Source organism: Spea bombifrons, chromosome 8 (assembly GCF_027358695.1).
Source record: "Spea bombifrons isolate aSpeBom1 chromosome 8, aSpeBom1.2.pri, whole genome shotgun sequence".
In the NCBI taxonomy this organism is placed as follows: Eukaryota; Metazoa; Chordata; class Amphibia; order Anura; family Pelobatidae; genus Spea; species Spea bombifrons.
The window spans coordinates 42788835-42807969 of record NC_071094.1 but is presented as its reverse complement, the minus strand read 5'-3'; the positions used below and the strand labels follow the sequence as shown (position 1 = coordinate 42807969).

Below are 19135 nucleotides of genomic sequence, written 5' to 3'. Positions count from 1 at the left end.
TGTGGAGACTTCCGGTGAATTCTGGTTGGCGCAGCATTCGTTTTGGTCAGTGACGTAAGGAGAGCGACGAGCAGTGGAGGTAAGGTTGTGTTTATGTGGAAAATCCACTTCTAGAAACATGTTTTTACTACAGATTTCTTTGCATTTTGTTTATATTCCTAATATGAGAAATATTTCATATTAATTTATCTGAGAGATTATCGAGGTGATTTAGGGATCTATGACAGATTAGAGCTCAGTGTTTTCACTGTTTACACCTTTGACACGTAGTTTTCGGATGGATTTTTGGCTCTCTGACCTTCACGTTGTCCGCCACAATGCCATTTACTCTGTTTCTGTCGCCCCTTTTGCCCTCCGCTGTCGCAGGCATCATGGTCTTGCTGTCTTCCACCCTCACAGAGGAAGAGGAGTCTCTGCAGCGGAAATATGCGAAGCTGAAGAAGAAGGTATCCAAGAGAGTGTCGATTACTGGCGCGATCCATGGGTCTTACGTCCTAAGTCATGGCCTGTAGCTCTGCCACTTCTCCCATGGTGCAAATCCACTCTGAACAAAAGGAAAGCTTTCCTGCTCAATAGACACCCAGAAAATACTATTTAGAAGCACCGGAGACATAAATATCGGGGATTCCGTCACACTATACGGCCATACATATCGCTTCGCCCCTCGCTGCCTCAAAGTACCCACTTTTGGGGACTCTCATGAGACTCTCATGCCATTTAATCAAATATCAAGGTTTTTAGGCTGACTTTTTTGTGCTTCTTTAGGAATAACTCCTCTGTGTGTTTCTTTTTTTTTTTCGAAATAACAGAAAAAGGCTCTTCTTGCTCTGAAGAAGCAAGCGTCCACTAACCAGACAAGTCAGGCTGGGATCAAGAGATGTGAGTGACCTTTATTTCTATGATATATCGGCCCGCACTTCATGTAGCAAAAATGTCGTAATCAGATTCCTAATTTGTACTTTTTTTTTTTTTTTTTTTACCCATTATGAGTATAAAAGATAACTAATCTGATGCTAAAAGAGGGTAACATCCAGGCTGAAATAACTCTCCTTAGTAACAATGTTATTTTTTGTGCAATTTTCCTCTCTACTGTTTCTTGCTTCTGCCTGTCCTTCCGCCCGTCTGTCTGTCCCTTTGTTTTTAGGCATATATTTTGTTTCTTTCAGCCCTCTCCGACCAGCCGACTGTGGACACAGCAACAGCTACGGAACAGGCGAAGATGTTGGTGAAGATGGGTGCAATAAGCGCAATAAAATCAGGGACCAAGAATAGCGGCTTCAAACGTTCCAGAACCCTGGAGGGAAAACTAAAGGTCTTCTCCTACGTTCCTTGTGCCTTTCTGCCTTGTAACTCACACTGACCATGCTACACCTGTAGGACAGACAGCCTTTTCTCTTATGGTTGCACGTGTGCCGGTATATACCCCGATTACAGAGTTATGACTCCTTTCTCGTTTCAGGATCCAGATAAGTGCCCCGCACCCAGCTTCCAGCCCTTCCAGCGTAGTGTATCCGTGGATGAGGAGCAGGCAGAGGTAAAATGTTAGGAGAGGAAGGGGTAGCTGGAGCCGGACGAATACTACTGAATACTCCGTTCTCTTTCTGTTTTCGTTTAGGGTTCTAAGCGCTCTCAGAGGAAGTCTCTGTACGAGAGGTGAGACCGGGTGCCATCCACCATTTGTTGTTTATCCCCCCCCCCCCTCTCTCAAACTCGCCATTACTTTTACTCATATGCTCTGTTGTTTACTTTCTCCAAAAACACTGTTCTTTTCAGCTTTGTCAGCTCCAGTGACCGAATGAGAGACCCCGAGAGAGAGCCCGAGGAGCGAGACAGCGAAAGAGATTCTCGACGGGGAGGAGAGAGGGAGCCTTATGACAGAGAACGCGGGAGAGAGCGGGAGCGCGACAGGGAGAGGGACCGAGAACGAGATCGTGACAGGGAGAGGGACCGAGAGCGAGATCGTAGTGATAGAGACCGGGATCGGGACAGAGAAAGAGACAGAGAGCGAGACAGAGAAGGCCACCAAAGGCGTAATGTTTCACTTTTTTTTATTATTTTCTGTTTTTGTTCTGTGTCGCCTCGCAGCAAGGTAATCAGATTCACCGTTCAGTGTTCTTTCATAATAGGGTCGGATTCTTTCCCCGAACCCCGGACCCCTAGAAAGGGTAACACGGTCTATGTCCGTGGCACGGGCTTGACGCAGACAATGCTACAGGACGCCTTCTCCAAATTCGGGAACATTATCGATCTTGCTACGGATGCTCCAAAGAAGTGAGAAGATTGAAATTGAGTTGGGTTTCTGTGGGTGATCTCGGACAGGTTGGAAACCGAGACTTCTTGTTTCTTTTTACAGTTGTGCGTTTATCACGTTTGAGAAGATGGAGTGTGCAGATCAGGCTGTTCAGGAGGTGAGAGAACATTAAATGTGTTTTTCGATACGGCGGTGCGTCCTCTACTGGATTCCACCTCTGCGCTATGTGTGTTTTTTTTTTTTATTCTGTTGACTTTTCCGTTGCGACTTCTCGCCCCCAGCTCAATAACGGCGTGATAAAGGAGGTCGCTGTGGAAGTCAGCATCGCCAGGAAGCAGCCCATGCTGGATGCAGCCATTGGGAATTCTGTCTGGGGCTCATTGGGTGAGTAAAGGAAGGACCTCTTTGCCGGGTCTATATGGTGGCAAGAAAAGCATTAATGTATAAATCTGTTTTAACTAATAACTCACAAATTATTGTATTCTTATCAATACTGAATACATCACTCAAACGTTCACAGTGTGGGTTGGAAAAAGTAAGTGGTCCTCTGGGCTAATCACTTCAACAAAAGCTAATTGGAGTCAGGAGTTAGCAAACCCGGAGTCCAATCAATGAAAGGAACCGGCTGTGTGCGAGACGCCCCGTTTCTGCCTGGAGAGGTTAAATGCCAAGCCCTCCCGCAGCACCACCGTGTTTTATAGATCAGTATAACGACTTCCCCATCAAGGGGCCGCAGGAGAGCATCTTTTTGGATGAGAGCGTGGATACTGTGTGTGCGGCTTGTGTGCGGTTCTGATTCTTATTCCCTTTTATGTTTCCACAGCCATCCAAAACAGCGTGAAGGGGTCTCACAGAGATAAGAGGACCCATGTTAACTATTCGGATGATTACTTCTCCGGATCAGGAGCTGGGGGAGGCAAGAGCACGGGGTGACCCAACGAAGCGATTAAAGTGACCGGACGTTTTATAGCATGGATGAGAACGATGCGTTGTATTGACATTTATCACACCGGAGAGATGGGCGTATCAAACCAGCAATACACTGCGGGGGCAAGGGTGGACTGCATGGGGCTGTTTGGCCAGGACATGGTTAAGCTGTAACTATAGTGAAAAAAAAATATCTCAAAAACTTTGTTTAGATAAAAAAACAAACTCTGTATGTTGTGTTAAAAAAGATTAAAAGACTTCAGCGGTTAATAGGATATCGATACAATAAACTCCTTGGACCGAATTCAGTAACTTGATGAAATCTGAGTTGATATTAACTGGTGGGAAGCGAATGGTTTGCGACTCCCGGGTGTGGAGTTTAGTGTGAAAAAAAAAAAAGATTTCTTCAGTAATTTAGTGGTGCTTAGCGTATCGGCGCCATTTAAATGGATACATCGTGGCTCATACAATCCAGACCTTTAAATGCTTTGTCTGAAATACCCATGTAGAGAAATAGCTTCAGCTTTCTAAGTTGGGCTCTAACACCCTGCACATGCGCAGACACAGGTAATTTAACCCTTTAGTGCCAGCATATGGGCTGTAGCACAAAAAAGCAGCCACTGTGCTAATTTTTATCCCTGTGAGTTATATACAACTGCGCACGCCTACCGTCATCATATGACTAATACAGAAAGAACAGGCCAAGCTCGTCATAAAACAGACGTTACCGAGTTATATATATATATATATATAATTATACAGAATCGCATGATAAGAACAGAGAACAAAAGGGGTAGATTTGGGTATTTGAACGGCCTGGAACCACAACCAGTTCCAAAGAAAGGTCATTATAGGGAAAGCTTTTAGCTTCCAGTCTCTATAAAGCCGTTAAGAATTCATGGTAAAAATGAAAAACTGCTTCTCGTATTCATGTAGTTTTTTTTTTTGTTTTTTTTTTTAAACAGTGCTATTTTTGATGAAATCAAGTATTTTTATTTGTTTTGCCTTTAGATAAAACTAACAGGGTGTTACATGAATACTTTGTAATAAAAGATGTCTGCGTAGTGATGCCAACGAGGAAAAGCAGAAGGGAAATGCGTATATATTTTTTTAAGTAAGACGAATACCAAGCGTTGCCACATCTCTGTTCATACGGACACGTTGGTAGCATCCACACGCCAGACGGGCATGCGCGTTACGTTTACTTTAACTATAAACGCCGGTTTCTTTCATTTATCGTATTGACGTGAGGAAATGCGATGTTTGGAAGGTCAAAGGTCAGTAGCGATGTTATATTAACAGATAACGCATAGAGAGGGTCATGGCTGCCTTTTGTTAGGTAGGACAACGAATGTCCTCTTGATTTTCAATGTCAGGAAGGAACTCCAGGTCTTCTGCTACATGTTTGCGTATCCAGGGCAAGACCTCCAAGACGCTAACGTGAAAATCCCGAGCTTCGAACCCTCGTGGTGGAAGCTTTCGTTTAGTTGTATCAAAACAGGGGTCAAACAGTCCAAAACTGAGTACTCCAAGCTAAAAAACAAAAAAAAAACAGATTGTTTCACAGTTATTTTGCTTTACATGATCAGCTGTAGAAATGTCCCATCTTCCTACAGACAGCGAGAGCTACTCAGTGGTAGGCAGAGCGATTCGGTACCGGCAGACAGAGCGCCACCTGCTGGAGAAGCCAGTGACGGAGGAATGAGAGAGCTCACCCAAAAGAGTAAACGAAGAGATAACCGTGGGGCTAGTGCGAGACCGTATAGAATACGCCGAGAGTCAACCTTTCAGGATCTTCTTCAGATCGTCGCTGTCCTTACCTGAAAGAATCGCCTTTTCACGTCCGTAAAGAGCGGGCCGCCTGACTCCCCTGTGTGATAAAAGGAGGCATCAGAACCAGGCTGGGATTTAGCGCACGGCTGCAATAACTGAACTCATCGAGACAAGATGCGGCTTCAAAGAATAACCATTGAGGTGCTCAAGGAGTCTCGAGTACGTTAATGAGATGTAAAGCCCGGCCGTTTACCGCTGAGCGGGGTAAATGTAACCTCTTTAAGAAGGAATAATGGTTCCTGGCTTTGGAAGGCTACTTCCAAACGCATTATCTGATATATACCAATCTCGGTGAGCCAATGGAAGCCTTACCTTTACATGACATATCTCCTTCCACGCAGAGATGTCGGGGCGACACCAAAAGCAGAGGGTCGATATCTTTAAAAGCTTCCCACGTTCTCACTGCAGCCACACAGGCGTCTCTCTGCTCCGGAACAAACAAGAAAGCTTGTATGAGAACCAACAAGTCCCAGTCCCATGAGTTCTAAGTCCCAGTCCCATGAGTTCTAAGTCCCAGTCCCATGAGTTCTAAGTCCCAGTCCCATGAGTTCTAAGTCCCAGTCCCGTGAGTTCTAAGTCCCAGTCCCATGAGGTATGAGGACGGGGTGAGACAGTAAAAAGTATATGATGGTAAATAAGAGCCCTTCCTGCAGTGACTGCGAGCCCTAGAGGTAGATGTATATAAGGGGGACGGATAATCCCCCTACCTGGGCGCCATCGAATGATCACCAGCTGGGCGATGATAAGGAGACCCTGGGATAATTGGGGTGACGATATGTGACTTACAGCTTGGTTGATCTTTACAAGGACTTCATTCGTCTTCAAGGAGGGATGAATCACATTCTTCCCCTTGCGTGCCAAATATCCTGCAGCTACTTCGTTGCTTTTCAGCAGCCAATCCCCTAGGAGAAAGTAAGCGAGAACGCGCATGTTAAACCCGACTGATGGAAAACCGCCGGCTACGCGGTACTCTACGACGCCTCGCAGTCTGCCGTCATTTCGGAAATTGCGGAACCGGGGATTAACAAGGTAACGAGGTCGCTATTCACAGAATTCTGTCAAACCCCAGTAAGCCACCTGCAGTGCCAACTCCCCATCCAGTTATACAAGAACTTGGCAGTGCCACGAGGCAGAGATCAGTTACATCCCACATAATCAGTGTTTAATATGTGTGAAGCGGAGCATATGGACAGGAGACGCATCAAAGACGATGACATACACCATGGTGGATGGTAGATACAGAAGACCGGAGACATGGATGGTAGATTTGTGAATGGTGGATAGAGTAGACGGGATAAATGGATGGTAGATTTGTGAATGGTGGATGGAGTAGACGGGATAAATGGATGGTAGATTTGTGAATGGTGGATAGAGTAGACAGGATAAATGGATGGTAGATTTGTGAATGGTGGATGGAGCAGACAGGATAAATGGATGATAGATTTGTGAATGGTGGATAGAGCAGACGGGATAAATGGATGATGGATTTGTGAATGGACAGGATAAATGGATGATAGATTTGTGAATGGACAGGATAAATGGATGACTGCTATATATATGGTAGATTCAGTAGGATGATTGGTGGACAGATACAAGGATAGTAGATTCGGTAGACATGGGTGACAGATAGAACAGACAAGATGAGTGAATGACGGGGACGTGGATGGTGGATAGAGGAGATACGCTGCAAGGCAGACGGATTATTACGATGGTCTTTGCACGTCGACGTCGGTCTCTTTTTCATTGCCCGGTTGGCTGGCTCTGTGCAGGGGATGCAGATGGGCCTGTCAAATAACGGAGATTAGCAGAGAGAAAACGCGTTATTATTTGTGAGAACGGGGGCCCTACATCAACTATAAAGCCCTATTCTTTTAACTAAATATTTTAGTTCTGCTCGATAGGTTTAAGACTAATGTCGTTTGTAGTGCTTGATATCAATGTTTTTTTTAAATTAAATTACTAGTTAATTATGCCAATGAAGGTTTTTATAGGGCACGGCGGATGATTGACGTCACCCCATGGAGAGGGTTACCTGGCAGATGGCGAGAACACGACGGGAGTCTTAAGCTGGATGAGGGCCACATCGTAGTCGTAGTCTTCTTTTAACCCAATGGGCTGCTTCCTGCTCAGGTTGTAACAATCATGGATCTTAATATCCTTCACGTCGTAGTCGTCCTTCCCTAATAGAAGAGCAACGAGATCAGAGGCAGTCGGGATTCAGCGAGCGAGGCCGATCCTTGGAGGTTTCAGAGGCTCGTGGTGGGATTTGATTGAAATCATCATTTTTAAATGTAAAGTCTCCTTCTGGTTGGTTATCATAATCTTTCATATTTGATGAAGATCTTATATTTAGAATAATAACCCCTCAGCTGTATCAGAGCTGATTTTAGTTTAGTAATACGGTAGGTTAATCGCTCCTATTTGGAGAACTACTTAAATAGTTTTATTTAACTAAAATAATAACATTATATATATATACATATATACAATATACCGGTACATATTCTTGTATTTGCTTAAACATTAATTTATTGTGGCTAAACAAAATATAATTAAATATATATATATATATTACGAAGCTCAATTTCGTAATATATAATAATAATGATATAATAACCTTTGAACTATCATGTGTCGTAAATAGAAAACTATATTTATATATTTAAATAGATTTTTCCTCCAGAAGCATTTCATTGAAATAAATGTGATTAAAAAAAATCTAATTTAAATAAAACAAATCTAATTTAAATAAAAAAAATCTGATTGAATTTTTTTTTTAAAAATCCCTTTTTTTTTTTTTTTTTTTTTAAATCATGGATTTTAATCTAGAACCGCACACTTCTGCCTTGGTGGTAAGAGGAAGAACGGTGAGCAGTGACCCAAGGAATTCGGATGCTTAATTAATTTTTTTTTAACTCAGCCTCATTAAGTTCAAAGATATTCTGGTTCCCACTTCCACATCAACGCGTTTCCTTACCAATTTTAACCCGTTGGGCAAGCTTGTTTCTGAAACAGTGAGCGGCGGTGAGGACCCAGGATTGGGAGATCAGAGACCCCATGCAAGGTACTGAGGTTGCCGTCTGAAAGAAAGAAGTCTCATGATGTGGTCTCTGAGAACTTTCCTCCATAAACCTTGTTAGATTTATATAGTATATTTTATATCTGTACCAATTAATAATAATTCGTTAGTAACATTAGTGATGAGTAACATTCCGGGGGGGTCAAGGTTTGATATCCATGCTCTTCAACATTGTCTTCTCCGTGACCTTAATGGACTAACTAGGTTCTAGTCCAGGGGCATCCAACCTGTGGCCCTCCAGCTGCTGCAGGACTACATCTCCCATAATGCTCTTTCAGCTAAGAGGCTGGCTGAGGGGCATGGGAGATGTAGTCCTGCAGCAGCTGGGGGGCCGCAAGTTGGACACCCCTGTTCTAGTCTCAATGTGGGATTCCGTAATCAGAAAAATGTTTTTGGGTTCCATCCTGGTTTTCCAACACTTACATTTATTATGGCCGTCCAAGGGAAAGGATAACTCCACTTTTTGGGATCGTCAGGATCGGGAAGGTCTTCGTTTAGGCCGCACATATCCCCGTATTTTTTGATAACTATAGAAATGAAAAACAAAAATAAATGACGCTCCGCATACACCGCAGCAGACAATACAACGGAACGCGGTGCGATCCAACAACACCTTTAATGTATTTTGTAATAAAATCACCCTAAATTTATAGCAACACAACGACCTTGGACCGAACACAATGGGTGTCCATTTAGATAGCGGCTCTCTGGTTGTTGAGCCCCAGGCTCATTGGTTGTACGTTGATTCCACCAATTAGAGATGGAGGCTTTGCCCTGCTTGGCTCCCATTGGCAGCCGCCTGCGTTCCGTTTTGGAATGTTGAGTTGCAGCTACAGACTCTTTCGTAATAACCATTTAAACCAACGTATTCTACCAAGTGGTCACCTTCTACATCAACCGGCGAGAAGGAATAAGAAAGGAAGATGGAGAAAGAGAGGCGAGATGGACAGCAATAGAAGGAACGAGAAATGGCTACCCAATATCTCCTTGAACACGTTCTTCATGTCTTCCACACTTTCTAGAATAAACACGTGTTTCTCGTCATTCTTTTTTGAGGCTATTTCATTCAGCTCAGTCTTGTCGACGTTTTCAGTGCCGACTCCAAATGCATAAACATCTAGGAAGAAGTGAGAGTGAGTGAGCGAGTGAATGTGCACTTGGGGAGTATGCGGGGAGATTAGCTCAAATACAATGGGAGGATAAGTGATGGAACGGAACTCAAAAGGGTCTGACGTCGAGGGGGGGGGCGAATAACATGAGAATAATGAAAAGATGACGCTTTCTCTCACCCAGGAACTCATTCCTGTTCTCATTGATATTCAAGAAATCCATAATCCTCCTCATCGTTTCCTTGGGTTGCCCACCCATGTTGGATTTGCCTGTAGAACCATTGGAAAGTAATAAAACAATGCACTTTACCTTAATTAAAAAAAAATCAGGGGTCTTCTGGAGGTAGCCCTCCAGCTACTTGGATTTCTCTGGCTACCACTTGAATAGTTCTTGGGTCTCCCCGAAACATGCGCAGAGTCGGGGTGGAGAAATCCCGCACCCACCCTCTGAAAATAGCAAATTCAAGACTAGGCTTCAGTAGCAGGAACATCGGGGACCCATCATCTTCTTCCAGGAGATTCTTTGGGTCTGAAGATGAACTAGAACATTCGAAAAACTCCCTTCAGCGCCAGAGATTCCCTGTCCAAATGTTACAATGTAACAAAGCAACGGTACCTTCCTTTCTCAGATTTCCAATACAATGCAGCCATAGTACCCTTACTTCTAAACACTGACCTCCATCAGAGATCTCCCCATATGGCCCGTTGAGCTCCAGCCCCACCAGGAGAGCCCAATAGCCCAACAGGACACAGGGCAGCCACCTCTCTGCACCGGGCTTCGGCTGGAACTCATCTCTGGACCTTACCGTCTGTCATCAGAATAATAACATGCTGAATGGAATCCCAAGCATTGCCATCGTAACGAATCTTCTGAAATGCCATCATATTGAGGACGGCTTCCAGAGCACCTTTGGTGTTCGTTCCGGATTTATCTTTGTGATCTGGAACCAAAATGAAACATCATGCAATACTTATGAGTTCCGGCTTGGTGGGCGTACATTTTATTTCCCAATCTGATCTGCCATCTGCCGTGTCCACCTGCAAGATCAACAAAGATCTCCAGATCACCCTCGCTACAATCAACTCATCCTCACCCAAGCAGTCCTACTGTCTCCCTACCCCCCTCAACCACCAAATTGGTCCTTGTGTACCGTTATATCTAACATCTGTTAATGACCGTATTATAACAGCGCTACGGAATATGGTGGTGCTATATAAAGAAATGTAACGTAACTAAAGATTTCCACTCAAGGTGTCCCTGCGAAGAAAGTCTAAGCGGACCCTAAACCTACAAACCATGGAAAAGCCCGGCTGAGCCGTTAGCGGCCTAGAAGAAGTGATTCTGGAGAATTGGACGGGTGCCTCTGAATTTGTTTATGAAAACTGGATTTTTATTTTACGCCTCCGTAAATCTTCGAGGCGAGAGGAACATTCCAGACTCCACCGGCCGGAAAATCTAGGAACGTCCTAACCTTAATCCAAAAACTAAATAGTTGACGCTTTATCGTCGGAAAAAGGCTGGTTTAGAACGCCAAGTGGTTCTAGATCACGGCACTGAGAACGTGTTGTAGGACTCACCGCTGTATTTGAGATCTTCTTCAATTAACCCTAAAACTGTGTCGCTATCGTCCGAGTCCACATCGTAGATTTTGACTACTTCTTTAGGCTCGGTGGCAAAGGAGAGAACTCCGAACTCTATCTTCATATCGAAGCGACCCAGCTGGAGAGAGAAAGAGAACAAAAGCTAAGAGGACGGAACCACCTGGAACAAAACGGTCTGAATTCAACCTAAAAAAAAAAAGCAAGGCCCTCCAAATAACTTTTAATAAGAAAGATACTCTGTTAAGGAAGGTTCCAACCCCAAATTGGCCTGGATTTAAATGGCGGAGCTTGGAGCGCAGGACGGATACAGACCCCATCCACGATATGTTTTGCGCACTCTTTGTAGATTTCGAAGCTTTCTTCGCCGACGCTGCGGGAAGCGTCCAGGAGGATGTATACGTTCATCACCCCGTCCTTCTTTATATTCACAGTTCTCCCCGCAGACTTGGAGACAGCTGCAAACAGCGATGCCGGTGATTAGCCATCATAAGAAAAATGGACGTAGCTACAAGATGTAAAGTTGCTTTTGGGACCTCAGAGGTCTCTTCTTCGGATGGAAAAGAGACAAAGGCACAGGAGATTATATAACAGATAGCTATGTGTCTCAGATAACCATGCCTGGGGGGCTGTCATGGTTCACTGCCGAGTCTCAGGGGTTTTACCCCAAACTCCTTCATATTTTACCCTAATTGTATCTGAACATTCTAACGAGTGCTTTTCTCGCTGCTTTATAACAGTTGAAGTCCCTGCTTGAATACAGGTGACTACATTCATAATACATTTACCTCCTGACGGGTCATGACACTTTAAAGAGTTAATATTTGGAGCGTCTCGGGGTCACGGGAATTAGAAAGTCGCCAGGCATAGAGCCGGACATTTATTACCAGATGACTGCTTGGTGTTGAGGACGCCGGAGATCGAGCCAATGAATCGCTGCCCAACATCCTCAGGGAGATCGAAGGAGTACGGGTCTGAAGGAGAGAGAGGGTATATAGACCAATGAGAGTGAGTGAGGGAGAGAATAGACCAATGAGAATGAGTGAGGGAGTATATAGACAGATGAGAATGAATGAGGGAAAGAATCGACCAATGAGAATCCGTGAGGGGGTGTATACAGTAGTGAAACTGAGTGAGGGTGAGTACAGACCAATGACCAATGCCCCAGTGAGAATGAATGAGGGAGTATAGTGGTCAGTAATGAATGAGGGAGCATGTAGACCAATTAGAATGAGAGAGGGATATCGTATATGCCAATGAGAATGAGTGAGGGAGAGTGTAGGCCAGCATGAATGAAGGAGCATACAGACCAGTGTAAATGAGTGAGTTTGAGTATAGACTAATGAGAATGAGTGAGGCTGTTTTTGGATAATTGCGGTACGGCAGGGGAGTGAGACCTCGAGAAGAATAACATAAAAGAGGAAAAACCAAAAGAAAATACGTAAATCCCATGAAAGCGGTAACCCGGCCCGGTTTACAGAAAAGTTCCTGTCCCAGAACTCACACTGACAGCTGGCCTCGGTTCCGCTCCACCTTCTGTTCTCCAGACACATCCTGCTCTTCGACCCCATGAGTGTGAGTCCCCGCGAGCACTCGTACGAGACCCTTTCATCCACGTCGTACCGGTCACCGGTCTTCACAGCTCCAGGTGGAACCCCGGGGTCAGGGCAGTGACCAGCTGAGGAGAAGGAGCCCATCAATGCCACCTTCCGAAATGCCACACGTTCTGCTCTCCTAATACCGAGTTCTGTGATAGAAGCCTCTAGAATCCCTGACAGACATCGTTCATATAGGTGCCCATGGAATACTGAACAGACACGGGTTTGCTTAATACCCCTTTGATCTTGCTGCCCTACCCCTTGGCCTTGGCAGGGGATGGGCAGTGCCGACTTCTTCCTGGAAGAGCCCTTACTCATACTCAGTGCCAGGAATAGACCTCACCAGGTGAAGGCGCAGACCACCGTAAAACTGACCTTCACCCCCACCAACTACAGGTTATCCAAAGGGAGGTAATGGGCGCAAAGGTCTCCTAGGGGTTGAACAATGCCTATGGCTCCTAGACCACTGTCTTCTCCTCCTTCTCAGCCTCTCAGTGTTCTCACAGCCCCTCCCTGACCCACTTTATCCCCGTTTACCTCCGTTGTCGCACACGGCCATCTCTCCGCTCCATCTCGCGTTTCTCTGACACGTCCTCTCCTCAGAACCACGCATTTGATAACCGTCATTACATCGGAAGGTGATATTTGCCCCGACCACATAAGGTCCCCTGGGGTAAAACTCTCCATTGTCAAAGGATATTGGCTCGGGGCATCTCATGCCTGCAGAAAGACGTTTCTGTGTTACCGAACTCGAATGTTTACAAGAAGCTCACGAGGCTTCATCCATTATTTCTGTGACTAGAGAACGGCTTGAGGACCCTGGAAGAAAAGGGCCCATTTTATCATAAGACAGACTAGGGCAAGGGTGTCCAACCTGCGGCCCTCCAGCTGCTGCAGGACTACATCTCCCATAATCAGCTAAGGTGCTGGCAGAGTACTAGGGTGTGACTAGGGCTAGGGTGTGATTGAAAGGCCAGATCCACCATTACATCTTCATCGTTCATTTTATGGGTACGGATACCCACGTAGCATCTGTGCCTAGTGGTTACTGGGGTCTAAAGCCCCTCTGCCCAAAGACTAATCTATAGGGTATGGGGTTCTGATGCACACATATGTTTGCCGGTGAAGACTCCAGTGCCCCAACATCAATGGTCTTTTTTCTCCCCGGATAAAGAGGAAAACCCAAAGCTCACACATTGCTGGCCTCGGTACAGATAAGCCTCTCTTATACCTAAAACTCTAAGGGGCTGAAGCCGTCCACTCCAACACCTACCAGCGAGCCGCTACTCACTCTTGCAGACGACGGCGTTGTGCTTCCTACCGGTGCTGGACCTGATCGCGCTCCATTGGCCGTTGGGTTGGCAGGTTCGGCTGCTGATAGGCCAAGGGTATTGCCCCGTGGGGCACAGGAACTGGGCTTTACTGCCCTCCCTCAGCCCATCACTGAGCGACACCAACTGCCCTGCAAACCCTGTGATGGGGGGGCATTCCACCGACGGGTCAGCCTCTGAGAACAAGGATAACATTGATAACAATCCAGGAGGGGCAGCGACTCACATGTAACGCATTTAGGGGTTAATGCCCCACCAGCCATAAAATAAATAGCTACATATGCTGAGCACACACGCACACTCACATAAAAACATACAGCGCACACTCACACTCACACTCACATAAAGACATACAGTGCACACTCACATAAAAACGTACAGAGCACACGCACACTCACATAAAAACGTACAGTGCACACTATCCATACCGTATATAATATACATACATATCTGGAAACTGTCAGAGTTTGCCCCCGAATCTCAGTGGTTTTTGCCCCAATCTCAGGGAAGGGGCAGATTCTCGGGGTCGCACAGTCTGCCGCTGACCCCTTCCTACCCCCCCCCCCGCGCTGTGATTGTATACAAGAAGCCCGGTTGCTGCTTTTGCTACCAGTGTGTTACGGCTGATGTCCCTGCTTGAATGCAGGTGGCTCAATGAAGTGTGTCCTAAAATAATAACACATCAAGGCTTCCATGAGGGCCGGTATTAGTGCCTTTCTGGAACACATTTGGGGAGTCACTATATAGAACCTTCACAACGGGCTTTTAAAGGGTTAATATTGTCAGGGTCCGCTCATTTACAATGTTCCCGGGTGTGTATATATATACGGTATATTTAATTTAGAATGTTCCCGGGCGTGTATATATATACGGTATATATAATTTAGAATGTTCCCGGGCGTGTATATATTTAGATACGGCATATACAGTATATATATATATAATATATAATTTAGAATGTTCCCGGGCGTGTATATATATATACGGTATATACAGTATATATATATATATATATATACACAGCGGCGTCCCCCCACATACATGTCTATAGATACACTGGACTATATAAACATCACCCGCGTACGCGCATGCAGTCACCTTTACACACCTGTTGTGAATAGCGCAGTCAGCAGGCAGACACCCAGCGTGAGACGCACGTGCCTCGGAGCGCGTTGTGTGCCCATTCCTCGCCCCGTCTCACCCTATGGCACTAGCACAGAGCTCTGCGCGCACGGACACCGTGTACTGACGGGTACAGCAGGGGGCAGGGTACACTCGGGGGGGAGGAGGAGGAGGAGAGAGAGACTGGGGGGTGAGAATCGGGAGGAGAGGAAACTCGGCACACACTGCTACGATTTTGGTTTAGAGATAAAAGTCCGAGCGTTGCCGAGAAATCTCGCTATGAGTCCTATTCAGGTGGATTTTAACCCCTTAAGGACAATGGGCGGTCCCTAAAGCCATTGAAAACAATGCATTTTGAGCCTGTACGGGCTTTGTCATTAAGGGGTTAAACTGGGTCGCGCATGGCAGCCCTCTTTAGCAAACCAACCCAACGAGCCTTCGCTGATCTGCCATTTTTACTCTGAAGATTCAATCATAGAAAAGCGTTTTTTACTTTCTATGGCAACAACCTATCAGTCCCTTTCTTTGCGTCACATGACAAACGTTCCCGACAAAACTTAAGAATGAAGCAAAATTTGATTTATGTAAAGAATATTTTTTGGAAAAAAATCAGATATTCGAGTACTGGGGGCGGGGGGGTGTTGATGTTTCCAATGCTGCATGTAGTTATAAAAAACATGGGACTGCACCTTTAATTAAAAGAAAGAGAAAAAATTATATATATATTTATTTTTAAAAAGTGTATAAAAAAAGAATAAAAAATATTTAAAAAAAGAATTTAAAAAAATATATATATAAAAAATATAAAAAAAAAGAGTTTAAATATATATATATATAAAATAATAAAAAATATAAATACGACATCAGAATTAAATGTATCTTTTTTTTCTGGATTCCAAGTATTTGAGCCTTAAAATTCGAATCCTTTTCCTCCCCTCCGCCTCCCCTGTTTATAAATTCTTGGTGTATTTGCACTAAATCCGTGTTTTGCAATCGTTTGACCCTTTTTTGTAACTTTCACTTTTGATTACGTTCTTTTCATCGCGTTCCATTAATCTCGCCCCCCCCTCCCCTGCTTTCTTAGTAAATACCGGCTGTTGACATTAAGTGGATTTACTGGAAGTGTTTGGTTGAGTTGGGAGGCTGGAGGCCAAAAGGGCAGCCATGTTTCATTGATTTTGGACACTGCCCCGCTGGGTGGCGGATTCTAACCGTAGGGTATCCAGTGTAATGAGCCCCCCCGTATTTATTTAGGGGGTGCTTTACAATTTATTTTTAGAGCCCCAGCGGATTCCGTAGGGGGCAGAATGTGAAGTTGGCAAAAACATTAAAACTGATGATGTAACATGTGATGATGATGTAATATGTGTTCATTTACATAATATTACCCCTAAAAGCTCCCCGTTTCAGGCGATGGGTATTTGGAGGCGATACGCGGTATTCTAGATCGTGAGAAGCGGAACTAGAACCTTCACGCCGCTGAACGGACCTCTGGGGGCAGCTCTGGAGACCCCATCTCAGCGGAGGAGAAACGTTACAACAAGAGGCCGGAATCTAACACTAGAGCGTCACAGGCTGAGATGGAATGGAAAGAAGTTTTGCTTTACTGAGAGGGTGGTGGATAAGTGGAACAGCCTCCCAGTGTAAATGGTAGAGGGTAATATGGCGAGGGGGATTTAAACATGCGTGGCATAGGCGTACGGCTCCTGGATCTAAGAGGATGAGCTGCTGAAGAACCTCCTGGTACGGCTGGGATTCCCGCTCTTTCTGTTGGCTCTCGGCTCGTTGCCCTCAGTAAACCTCCGCAGCTGCCGGCCCGGCTGCCAGTGGTTTTGTTTAATCATTAAGCGTTACTCCCAGTATCTCCGACCCCCACAAAGCCTCCGTCCAGGGCGCTGCACTCAGCGAGCGAGACCCCCTCGTATGATCTGCAGTGATCTGCTTTGCAGTACTTTCTGCCATGGATTTGCTTATTTAATCCCCACCTCCCATCAGGAGGGTATTAAGGAACGACCACGGAACCGGAAAGTGACTTTTTATGGAACCTCGGGGCACTTGGTGACTCTGGAGACTGTTCCACGCATGAGAGGCGGACTGTAGGCAGCAATTATTTCATAGAACAGAACCGTCCCATTAATCGTTACAAACATCGGAACTGCCTGCAGATCGGCCCCATTCGGCCCTCGTCTAGTCGCCCGTTTCTTCCACTGTAAAGACTCAAACCTTAATCAGTCGTTGGTCTCGTCTTAGATTCAGGAGCCGTATGTCTATCCCATACATGTTTAATCCCCTCACTGTATTACCCTCTACCACTTCTGCTGGGAGGCTGCTCCACTTATCTACCACCCTCTCAGTAGAGTAAAACTTCCTTCCATTTCATCTAAGCCTCCGGCCCTCGTGTGTTTATCGTACTTTGTTAAATCCCTTTATGTATATAAATGTTTCCGCGGGGCTGGAGCACCCAAGCAGCCGATGGCCTCGCGGACGTAGGTCGCCCGTACCGGTTGCCCCGCGTTCAGGATATAGGAAAAGATGGATTCTTCTCACTGGGTTCGTGGACCTGGCAGGGAATCCACCCCGCGGGGCGAGGGATCGCCAGGATTATTAGACTTTTTTTCTTATTAATAAAACTTTTTTAAATTTAAAATATTTATTCAAGAAAAATAACTTAACATCGCCCTCTAGCGGTTTATTTTTAAAAAAAGCGTTACTACAGCCAAACCACTCTACTGCATACCCCGGGTATCTCGGGTCAGGGGCAGAATTTTTAACGTATCTTATCCATGCATCCAGACACCACGCGATGTATTGAGCTCTAGCACCGGTAGCTGGTCCCGGTAGCATATCTCATCGCTCTCCCAGCCCTGGTCCCGGTAGAATATCTCATCGCTCTCCCAGCCCTGGTCCCGGTAGAATATCTCATCGCTTTCCCAGCCCTGGAACCAGCAGTTGGTCCCGGGCTTTCCCAGCCCACAATTAACACGAGGAGCGGTGTGTACAGTATCACCACACATCATTAACCCATTGTGTGCTTTACACAGTAGGACAATAACCCCCTTTCCGTGGCTGCCTGGGTTTTGGGTGCCTGTGCCTGTGCCTGTGCCTGTGCCTGTGCCTGTGCCTGTGCCTGTGCCTGTGCCTGTGCCTGTGCCTGTGCCTGTGCCTGTGCCTGCCGCTCCAGCCCTCCCCGCAGGCAGCCAGTCCCGCCAGCAGTGTCCCTTTAAATCCTATAGAGAGGGGGAGGAGGGAAAGGAAGGAGAGGAACAGGAAGAGGAGGAGCTAGAGAGGACAGCCCTGTGTGTGGAGGTAATGTGTGTCTATACCTTTAAATTAAAGGGGGGGAAACAGAAAGGGATGGGGAGAGAGTGGGCAGAAAGTAGGCAGTTGGGGCCCGAATACCCCCTGTGGTCGTAACGGCCGCTCTTTTTGCCCTGGGCACAGCTTCACCCTGTTAACCCCTGCCCTGCCTGGAAGCCACCTCTCGCAGGGGTCATCCCTTTAACTTTTCTTAAAGGACCTGGCAGAACAGGGCTTCATAACTCCCATCACCCCCCGTCTGCAAGTAACCCGAGGATGATGGGAGTTACCGATCCCCAGCCACAGGCTGCATGGTTCTGTCTTGAATCATTATTCTCCAGCATCATCCCAGACCACCTGGGTGGCGATGATGGGAGTTGTAGTCCTTCTCACGCAGCAGACTTTTACTCTATTTCACTGAAAGGGTGCAAGACCTTGGGCCATTAACCCCTTTGCTGCCAGTGCCTATGAAGAAACACTTAGTGCCACTGACCGCGCTGGAGCAGCGCATTCACTGGGACTGTCACTGAAAGCAAATTGCCCTTTAGTTCTGAAACAAAACGTATCTTCTAAACTCTAGGTTTAGTAAATAAACAAAACGCTTTTCCTTCCAGGTTGTTTTAAAGTTAAAATGTGAGCTTTACTAATGTTTTAGAGGGTGGTAGATAAGTGGAACAGCCTCCCAGCAGAAGCGGTAGAGGTTAAAACAGTGAGGGAATTCATACGTGCATGGGATAGACATACGGCTCCTGAATCTAAGACCAGACCGAGGGATCATCCCTTATGTCCCCCCCTATTACCCGTTTTGTCTTTAAGTCCCCCGTAGCATCCCCCCTGCACCGAGCTACCGAATTTGGCATAACGTACCTGAGGAAGGCTTGCGTTGCAGAACCCTGGCATGTTATGTCAAATTCGGTAGCTCGGTGCAGGGGGGGATACTACGGGGGATGTGCAGACCTCCGTGCTGTAAACATCCATCACTGGGCACC

General features: G+C 45.9%; 2 protein-coding genes across 2 annotated transcripts; one reads left to right on the top strand and one right to left on the bottom strand.

The window, feature by feature from the left end:
- NELFE (negative elongation factor complex member E) lies at positions 1-3486 on the top strand. Its single transcript, XM_053473990.1, has 11 exons — positions 1-79; positions 367-446; positions 810-879; positions 1167-1312; positions 1460-1534; positions 1616-1653; positions 1774-2030; positions 2127-2271; positions 2354-2408; positions 2533-2635; positions 3075-3486. Exons 2-11 carry the CDS (start codon positions 372-374, stop codon positions 3182-3184), a joined length of 1074 nt encoding a protein of 357 aa, XP_053329965.1. The 5' UTR covers positions 1-79; positions 367-371; the 3' UTR covers positions 3185-3486.
- Positions 3487-4129: 643 nt separating this feature from the next.
- Positions 4130-14972, bottom strand: LOC128503793 (complement C2-like). Its single transcript, XM_053473986.1, has 18 exons — positions 14836-14972; positions 13688-13903; positions 12934-13116; positions 12303-12476; positions 11686-11772; positions 11114-11256; positions 10778-10919; positions 10006-10140; positions 9380-9469; positions 9067-9207; positions 8514-8617; positions 7989-8091; positions 7044-7191; positions 6719-6795; positions 5798-5913; positions 5324-5435; positions 4999-5048; positions 4130-4711 (listed from the first exon to the last, which is right to left on the bottom strand). The coding sequence occupies exons 1-18, from the start codon at positions 14909-14911 to the stop codon at positions 4514-4516; spliced, it is 2295 nt and encodes a 764-aa protein (XP_053329961.1). The 5' UTR covers positions 14912-14972; the 3' UTR covers positions 4130-4513.
- Between the last annotated feature and the right edge of the window lie 4163 nt (positions 14973-19135).

What these genes read in the sequence shown, in the direction of transcription:
- NELFE (XM_053473990.1), top strand. Translation starts at nt 372, where the DNA reads ATGGTCTTGCTGTCTTCCACCCTCACAGAGGAAGAGGAGTCTCTGCAG. An exon ending in CAGAGAAGGCCACCAAAGGC is followed by an intron (nt 2,031 to 2,126) that starts GTAATGTTTCAC and finishes CTTTCATAATAG; the next exon opens with GGTCGGATTCTTTCCCCGAA. An exon ending in CAGATCAGGCTGTTCAGGAG is followed by an intron (nt 2,409 to 2,532) that starts GTGAGAGAACAT and finishes TCTCGCCCCCAG; the next exon opens with CTCAATAACGGCGTGATAAA.
- LOC128503793 (XM_053473986.1), bottom strand. Translation starts at nt 14,911, where the DNA reads ATGGGCACACAACGCGCTCCGAGGCACGTGCGTCTCACGCTGGGTGTC. An exon ending in CAACGCCGTCGTCTGCAAGA is followed by an intron (nt 13,117 to 13,687) that starts GTGAGTAGCGGC and finishes GTCTTTCTGCAG; the next exon opens with GCATGAGATGCCCCGAGCCA. An exon ending in GAACAGGAATGAGTTCCTGG is followed by an intron (nt 9,208 to 9,379) that starts GTGAGAGAAAGC and finishes ACTTCTTCCTAG; the next exon opens with ATGTTTATGCATTTGGAGTC.